The sequence below is a fragment of the Monodon monoceros genome, unplaced genomic scaffold, assembly GCF_005190385.1.
Source record: "Monodon monoceros isolate NGI ecotype Baffin Bay Population unplaced genomic scaffold, NGI_Narwhal_1 Super_Scaffold_19, whole genome shotgun sequence".
Classification (NCBI taxonomy): domain Eukaryota; kingdom Metazoa; phylum Chordata; class Mammalia; order Artiodactyla; family Monodontidae; genus Monodon; species Monodon monoceros.
The window spans coordinates 26,380,876-26,390,020 of record NW_021703775.1 but is presented as its reverse complement, the minus strand read 5'-3'; the positions used below and the strand labels follow the sequence as shown (position 1 = coordinate 26,390,020).

The 9,145-nt window shown below is 42.0% G+C and overlaps 1 protein-coding gene across 7 annotated transcripts in view; it reads left to right on the top strand.

Annotated features, from left to right (window-relative positions):
- The first annotated feature begins 215 nt into the window (after positions 1 to 215).
- Positions 216 to 9,145, top strand: part of ALMS1 (ALMS1 centrosome and basal body associated protein) — a 225,971-nt gene continuing 217,041 nt past the window's right edge. For all 7 annotated transcript variants that reach the window (XM_029232819.1, XM_029232815.1, XM_029232818.1 and 4 more), the window contains exon 1: positions 216 to 540. In XM_029232819.1, coding sequence (XP_029088652.1) covers positions 256 to 540 — 285 coding nt within the window. In that variant the 5' untranslated portion in view covers positions 216 to 255. The remainder of the gene's footprint in view (positions 541 to 9,145) is intronic.

The window sequence follows — 9,145 nt, the reverse complement described above, 5'->3', positions numbered from 1 at the left end:
TGACAGGGGCGAGGCGTCGGCGTCGCCTGTCAGCAGCTCCGCCCCTCGAACTTCCCGCGGTCCCCGCGGGGCACCCTTAGCAACAAGCGCGCGCACTCCCTGCCCCGACCAGTCCGCGCGGCGCCGGCGCGAGGCGTCGGCGGTCTCCGCGCCTGCGCGCGGCCACAACCGCCAGTAGCCTCTCTTCCCCTCCCTTCCCTCCCCCCTCCCCCCTCCGCTCTCCTCCTCTTCAGCCTCCTGGAGCTAGACGCCAATATGGAGCTAGAGGACATACCGTGGCCAGGAGAGCTCGAGGAGGAGGAGGAGGCGGTGGAGAACTTGGACGAGTACGACGTGGTGATGGTGGAGGAGATGGAGGAAGAGGAGGGGCGGGAGCCGGACGCGGATTTTAACTGCGAGAGCCAGCGTCGGGAGAGTACGGACGACGAGGAGGATGAGGAGGCCAAAGCCTGGCTGCAGGCGCACCCCGGCCGGACTTTGCCTCAGCCGTCGCTCCCGAGGCACAGCTGCTCGGAGGGCGAGCCGACTAGCCCGGGGAAGGTGAGCCGGGTGGGGGAGGGGTATGGGCGGCCGTCGGGCAGGGTGGCCCCTGAGCGCTTTGCCTGCTCTCCCTTGCGGGCTTCCTCTTGCTCTCTGCCTGTCATGGTGCCTGACAAAAGTACGCGTGCTTTTAAAGGCTTGTAGGGCCATTTCGTCTCCTAGGCCCCGACTCTTGCCCAGGCTTCTGGCCGACTACTCCAAGTCTCCTGTTCTTTCCAGGCAAAGATCTCTCTAGTTACCTCCCCACCCTCCCTTTCTCCCCTGGGCTTTTTAAATTACTCCAGATGTTCAGAGGAGCCAATATTGTGGTTAAGAAACGCTCTGGGGAGGAGGTGGGCCTTATACCCTGAGGGAGGGGAAAAGGGCGTTGTAGGAGTGGAGACAGTGGTTTCCCAGGGACTATCTTGTTGGGGAGACAATTAGGAGATTAGTTTGCCTGAAGGGCGGTACTGCCCTTGAGGGAGCAGAGTGGATTCTGTGCACCCTTTGAGTAGTTAGTCTCTAGAGGCTTCTTGCCAACTGTGCTTCTCTGACCTCTCGTTTGTAGCAATAAAGGGGTCCCCAGCCGGTAGGAGGGGCTTAGAAACGCAGGAGGCTTAAGTTGCAGCTCCCAACTGTCTGGAAAACTAGAAAGAGCTGATTTTATGGTTGCCTCCTGAAGATCATTTTGAAAATAACTGCATTTAATTGATTCCTTTTCAGGGACAAAGGAAAGGTTTGCTATACGATTCAGATATCTAGTCATCAGACATTTATGAAATTTCTATTCTGTGAAAGGTACATTGTGGGGACAAAAAGAAACCTAAGGTTTATTGTCTAGGACTGCTCCTTAGACAAGATGTCAACTGTGCAGAGTAAAACAACAAGGTACAACAATTGAAAAGACAGAAGAAAGACTATATAGGCCTGTGCCGTTCAATACAGTAGTCATAGCAGCATGTGGCTCCTTACATCTTAATTTGTTAAAATTAAATAAAATTAAAAATTCAGTGCTTCTGTTGTACGAACAATGCTCAGTAGTCACACTTGACTAGTGGCTATGTAATTGGACAGTGCAGATACAGAATAATTTCATCACTACAGAAAGTTCTGCTGGACATTGATGCTGTAGACTGTTGATCATTAAAGAGTAATAGTTGTTGTTTTGCCTGGTAAATATTCCAATCGGTGCTGAGTTCATTGAACATATATTATTGAGCATTCTTCATGGGCCACACATTGTGCTGGATGCTATGGAACCTTGGTGAACCCAAACATTTGTTGTCTCTGCTTTTCTAGTGTACGCAGTCTAGAGAGGGAGGCAGACAAAATTCAGTTGGGTCACAAAAATAAAAGTAAAATTGATATGTGCTAACATGCTTTGAAAACATTCGATAAGGGAATCTCATCTTGCCAGTGAAGCTGGGGAAAGCTTCCCTGAGGAAGTTATGACAAGCTGAGATCTGAAGACAGGTTACAGTCAACTAGGTGAAGTGAAAAGGAAGGAGCTTTGCAGCTAAGGGAAAGGCACATAGAAAGGTACTGTTGGTAAGAGAGAGTGTGGCATTTTCAAGGAACCAAAAAGCCAATATGGGTTGAGCAGAGACTTCAAGGCTTTGTGTGCTATGCAAGGGATTTGGAAGCTTTATCCTGGGAAGTCATTGAAAATGTTTTAAACAAAGGGGTATAGGATAAGATTTGTGTTTCAGAAAGATCACTTTGTAGCATAGTAGAGAACAGCTTTGACAGCAGGGTGGGGTGGGGAGCTGCAATAATAAGTCAGGGATGCTAATTAGGAGGTCATTGCAGTATTGCCAGGCAAATGATGATGATGGTATTTTGGAATAAGGAAGTGTTGGTGGATATAGAAAAACGTAGACTGATTCGAGAGATATTTAAGAGGTAAAGTAATCACACTGATACACTAATTTTACATTATTTTTACACTAATAGTGGATTAGATGTGGAACACTAGGGCAAGAAGGTGTCAGGTTATTGGATAAATGGTTGAAATATGGCCAGGTTTATGGTAGGGGTGGTGGCCATGGTGTGGGGTGATGGGATGGTTGGGATGGGTGTTAAGATTATGGGTTTGGTTTTAGAGATCAGAGGAGGGGTCTGGGCTGGACATGTCAAGTTGTAAGTTATCTACATATGGACCATAATTAAAGCCACACTTGTGGATGAGGTCTCCTAACTTTAATTTTGTTCCATGACTTCTTGTTTGAATAACTATTAATATATAAATTTAATATTCCGAGAAGATTTTAATTAAACCACTTTACCTCTTATTACAGCCAGTGTGAAAAAATTATTATCCTGTCTAACAGTGATCTATCTATGTGTAATAGAAGATATTGCTTCTTAGAGCCCAGAGTGCTTTTTCCGTAGAGGTGTTTTGTTTCTGTTTTTGAGAGAAATCAGGTATTGTCCTATTTACCTTGGAGGGTATATGAAGGTGTGGGTGATGTGCTGTATTAAAGGTAGTTTTAAGATGATATAAAGAGTATTAAAATAATTTTTTGTTCACTAACATATTAAGATTTACTGGTGTAAGTTGGAAAATGTTTAAAGGAGAAACTTTAATATATTTCTTGCTAGAAATTTATTATAACATTTCTTTTAAATTAATTTATTTTTGGCTGTGTTGGGTCTTCGTTGCTGTACGTGGTCTTTCTCTAGTTGCGGTGAGCGGGGGCGGAGCACAGGCTCCGAACGCGCAGGCCCAGCGGCCATGGCCAACCGTCCCAGCCGCTCTGCGGCACGCGGGGTCCTCCTGGACCGGGGCACGAACTCGCGCCCCCCGCAGCGGCAGGCGGACTCCCAACCACTGCGCCACCAGGGAAACCCACGGTAGCTTATCTTTTTGCGGAGCACAGGCTCTAGGCGTGCAGGCTCAGTAGTTGTGGCACATGGGCTTAGTTGCTCTGCGGCATGTGGGATCTTCCCAGGCCAAGGCTGGAACCCGTGTGCCTTGTATTGGCAGGCAGATTCTTAACCACTGCACCACCAGGGAAGCCCTGAACTATAAAATTTTTGAAGATGAGTTTGTTGTGTAGTATTTAATTCAGTGTATTCAAAGGAAGACACCAAATGATAGGAAACATTAATTTCATTCAGTCTAGTCTCAAGTTAAATGACAAAATTGTAATATTTGATCCACTCTCATGTATCTCTCTTAGTAGGCAATTAGGATGTTCTAGTGGTGATCTGTAAGGTGTTGATTAAGTTTGCAAGTCCTATTAATGAAACTGAGCTAAGGCGTGGAACTGTTTTAAGTTCAATGCAAAATATGACCCGCCTTACAACCAAGTTTTTTTGAGTTCAGGGAAGTGAGCCCTTGCTGTATTGGTCTTATGCTGGTCCTGCAGACCATTCAACACGGACCATTTCAAACACCTCTACTTGTAATTCCTAAACCTAAATTTCTGAACTGTGCTAGGGAAAATAATTCAATTCTGTGGATTGGTATCATAGAAATTCTTGGTCTTCAACTTTTTTTTTCTTTTAGTTTTATTGTTTATTTACTTTTCTTCCAGTTTTATTGAATATAATTGACATAAAGCACTGTATAAGTTTAAGATATACAGCATAATGATTTGACATATATACATCATGAAATGGTTATCACAATAAGTCATCTCATATAGCTAGAAAATTAAAGAAATAGAAAAAATTTTTTTTCTGGTGTTGAGAACTCTTAGGATTTACTCTTAACAATTTTCGTATATAACATACAGCACTGTTAATTATATTTATCATGTTGTGCATTGCATCCCTAGTACTTATTTATCTTATAACTGGAAGTTTGTACCTTTTGACCACTTGGACTCCAACTTTTTTTTTTTTTGGCTGCATTAGGTCTTCATTGCTGTGTGCGGGCTTTCTCTAGTTGCGGCGAGTGGGGGCTACTCTTCATTGCAGTGAGAGGGATTCTCATTGCGGTGGCTTCTCTTGTTGTGGAGCACTGGGTTCTAGGCGTGCGTGCTTCAGTAGTTGCAGCATGTAGGCTCAGTAGTTGTGGTGCATGAGCTTAGTTGCTCCATGGCACGTGGGATCTTCCTGGACCAGGGATCGAACCTGCGTCCCCTGCATTGGCAGGCAGATTCTTAACCACTGCACCACCAGGGAAGTCTGGTCTCCAACTTTTAAATGGGTCATCAACAGTGCTTGGAAATCTTTTTATGTTTCCTCCTTCAGCTGCTTCTGCTTTTTCACTCTTTTTTTTTTTTTTTTTGCGGTACGCGGGCCTCTCACTGTTGTGGCCTCTCCCGTTGCGGAGCACAGGCTCTGGACGCGCAGGCTCAGTGGCCATGGCTCACGGGCCTAGCCGCTCCGCGGCATGTGGGATCTTCCCAGACCAGGGCATGAACCCGTGTCCCCTGCATCGGCAGGCGGACTCTCAACCACTGCGCCACCAGGGAAGCCCTGCTTCTTATCCTCTAGATTTCACCCAATGTTCAGCATTCTCCTATCAACAGGTTACCATTTCATAGAAGGAGAGAACACAGGCCTGAACCCCTACACCTTCCTGCTCCCCATCTCCAAGTTTATCTACACTGTACAATTCTTAATCTTTTTTGACCTGTTAATACAGATTTTATTCTTAGTATTAATCCTTTCTTGTGCTCATAGGATAAAAACTATCAGTTATTGTGTATTTTTCTCTTAAGGAAGTGCCGGATTTTATTTGTAGATATTTGATAAATGATAATGGTTTAAGTTTTTTAAAAAAAAGTTTTCTTGACCTTTCTTTGTCAAATTTGGAATCAGAATTATGCCGTTTTTCTGCAAGGTACTGGGAAGATTTTTATTTTTCTGTGTCTTGGAACAGTTTAAATAATGTAAAATTTTCTTGCATGTTTGAAAAATAATCACTTGTGAAACTACTGTGCCTCTGGATTCCTTTCAGGGTTATAATCTGTATATACTCTCTCACTTTCCTTGGGTTAATTTTGTAATTTATGATTTTTCTAGAAAATCATTTCAGCAAGGGTTTCTGGTTAATTATAATGGAGTGTTACATAGTATTCTTTATTTTTTTCTACTGCATCTGTGGTTATTTCCATTTCTCATTCCAGATTTTATATGATTAAGTTTTATTCTTCTCTTGATCTGACTAGCTATGGATTTGTCTTGTTAATTGTTTTCATCCAAGGAAACAGCTCTTAGATTTAAGTTTAATTCTGTTGCTTTTCATCATTTAATTCATTAATTTCAGTTCTCATCTTTTACTATTTCCCTAGATATATTTTATTTAATTTTACTTAATGTGCTGAATGCTTACCTGGCTTATTTAAAAACATTTTTAACAGTTTTGTTGAGATATAATTCAAATACCATACAATTTACCCTGAATTTTAATGCACAATTCAGTGGTTTCAGTAAATTAATAGATATGTGCAGCCATCACCACAATTTTAGAACAATTTTTTCATTACCTCAAAAAGAAACCCTGTATACTTTAGCTATCACCCCTCTAGCTTCCATTCCGCTAAGCAACCATTAATCTACTTTCTCTCTCTTTAGATTTGCCTATTCTGGGCCTTTAATATAAATGGAATCATATAATATGTAGTGCATGCCGCACAGCTTTCAGGATCTTAGTTCCCCCAGCAGTGATCGAACCCAGGGCCTTGGCAATGAGAGCACCGAATCCTAACCACTGGACCACCAGCGAATTCCAATATGTGGTCTTATGACTGGACTCTTTCACTTAGCTTAATGTTTTTAGGAAACATCCATGTATATAACATCAATTTTTCATTCCTTTTTATGACTTAATAATATTCCATTGTATGGATATACTACATTTTTTTATCCATCAATTGATGGACATTTGGGTTGTTTTCTGCCTGTTGTCTATCTCAAAATGTTTGAAAATTCTCTTTGTGATTTCTTTTTTTGACCCGTTGGTTATTTAGGAGTCTGTTGCTTGATTTCCACGTATTTGTGAATTTCCTCAATTTCTTTCTGTTATTGATTTCTAATTTCATTCCATTTTGGTTGGAGAATATACTTTCCATGATTTCAGTTATTTAAAAAATTTGAGGCTTATGTGTATAATTGAGTCACTGTGCTGTACAGCAGAAATTAACACAACATTGTAAATCACTTATACTTCAATAAAATAAAATTTAATGGCCTAACATATGGTCTGTCCTGGAGTTGTTCCATGTATGCTGAGGTGTATTCTGCTACCCTAGGCTGGAGTGTTCTATAATATCCATAGACGTAGTTTGTTTATAGAGTGTTCACATCTTATATTTCCTTGTTGGTCTTGTCACAGGTAGCTATCATTTTTTTTTCATTTTAATTAATAGACTTTTTTGGGAGCAGATTTATGTTTAGCAGAAAGTACAGAATTCTCATGTACCTCTTTTTCCTCCCGTTTTCTCTATTATTAGCATCTTGTATTAGGGTGGCACATTTGTTACAATCGGTAAGCCGATATTGATACATTATTAATTGAAGTGCATGTTTTTATCAGAGTCCACTTTTTGTACATTCTGTGGGTTTTGACAAATGTATAATGACATATGTCCACTATTACAGTATCACACAGAACAGTTTCACTGCCTAAAAAAATCCGTGTGCTCTACCTGTTTATCCCTCCCTTTCTTCCCCTGAAACCCTGGCAGCTGCTGATACTTTTACTGTCTCTACAGTTTTGCCTTTTCCAGAAAGTCATGTAGTCAGAATCATACAGTATGTAGCCTTTTTATTTTTTATTATTTATTTATTTTAAAAATAAATTTATTTATTTTTGACTGTGTTGGGTCTTTGTTGCTGTGCGTGGGCTTCTTCTCTGCTTGCGGTGAGTGGGGGCTACTCTTTGTTGTGGTGTGCGAGCTTCTCATTGAGGTGGCTTCTCTTATTGCGGAGCATGGGCTCTAGGTGCATGGGCTTCAGTAATTGCGCACGCAGGCTCAGTAGTTGTAGCTCGCAGGCTGTAGAGTGCAGGCTCAGTAGTTGTGGCACACAGGCTTAGTTGCTCTGCAGCATGTGGGATCTTCCCAGAGCAGGGCTTAAACCTGTGTCCCTGCATTGGCAGGCGGATTCTTAACCACTGTGCCACCAGGGACGTCCCTATGTAGCCTTTTTAGAATGGCTTCTTTCACTTAGCAATATGCATTTAAGTTTCCTCCCATGTGTTTTCATGGTTTGGTAGCTCATTTCTTTTTTTCCAACTTGATTTCTTTTTCTTTTTTTAAAAATTGCAGTAAAATATATATAACATAAAAGTTACCATTTTAACCTTTTAAAAAAATTATTTATTTTGGCTGTGCTGCGTGGCTTGCAGGATCTGAATTCCTCGACCAGGGGTTGAAGCCATGGCCCCAGCAGTGAAAGCACTGAGTCCTAACCACTGGACCACCAGGGAATTTCTCCATTTTAGCCATTTTTATGTGGCATTAAGTACATTCACACTGTTTTGTAATCATCACTACCATCCATCTCCAAAACGTCTTCATCTTTACAAACTGAAACTTGAATATGTCTGCTTTATCTGATTCTGGTTCTGATGCTTGCTTTGTGTCTTCAAACTAGTTTTATGTCTTGTATGTCTTGTAATTTTTTTTGTTGAAAGCCAGGCATGTACTGAATGAATATGATATGAAAGGAACTGAAGTAAATAGACTTTTAATGTGAAGTTTTATAAGTTTACCTGGTTAGAGGTGATTTTGTGTTTATTGTTTGCTATAGCTGTAGGTGTCAAAGGCTAAAATTTCCTCTGGTGACCTTGTTTTTGTTCCCCCTGTTGTCTTTGGATTTCTCTAAGGACTTCTTTTTTTTTTTTTTTAAATATGGAATTTTAAAATAAATTTATTTTTATTTATTTATTTTTGGCTGTGTTGGGTCTTTGTTGCTGTGCACGGCCTTTCTCTAGTTGCGGCGAGTAGGCTTCTTGTTGGGGTGGCTCCAGGCGTGTGGGCTTCATTAGTTGTGGCACACGGACTCAGTAGTTGCAGCTTGTGGACAGAGCGCAGGCTCAGTAGTTGTGGTGCATGGGCTTTGTTGCTCCGTGGCATGTGGGATCTTCCTGGATCAGGGCTTGAACCCATGTCTCCTGTGTTGGCAGGCGGATTCTTAACCATTGTGCCGCCAGGGAAGTCCCTCTAAGGACTTCTTAAGTAAGGTATGAGTTGTGCTGTTCTTTCATTCATATACCATCATTATCAGGAGCCCTGTTGATGTAGTGGTAAGGTGTGGGTGGAGGGTAAGTGTTCTATAGTCCTATTATTAGGACTTTCCCTGGGCTGTGATCTTCACTAGGGTTTCTCATTGTTTTCCCCTTAGGTGAGACAGGAAAGCTAGAAGGGGGCTGGAGTTGGGTATTTCCCTTCCCCTACATCACTTAGTCTCTGGTAAAACCCCAGGCTCTGGTAAAATAGTTTCTTTTGAGGGCAGGTCTTGTTAAGAACAGAATGCTCTAGGCTTGTTTCAAAATGGCTGCTTTTGCCCTCCCCCTGCCAGAGCGAGAGGAGATTTTTCTCTGATCTTAACTGTGGAACCTGGTACAGTTCCTGGAGGTAAAACTCATAAAGTGTGGGAGCCCCTCTAAGATTGTTTCCCAGGAGCTTTTAAATCTCAGGGCTGTCTACCCTGAGCCTCTAGCAATTTG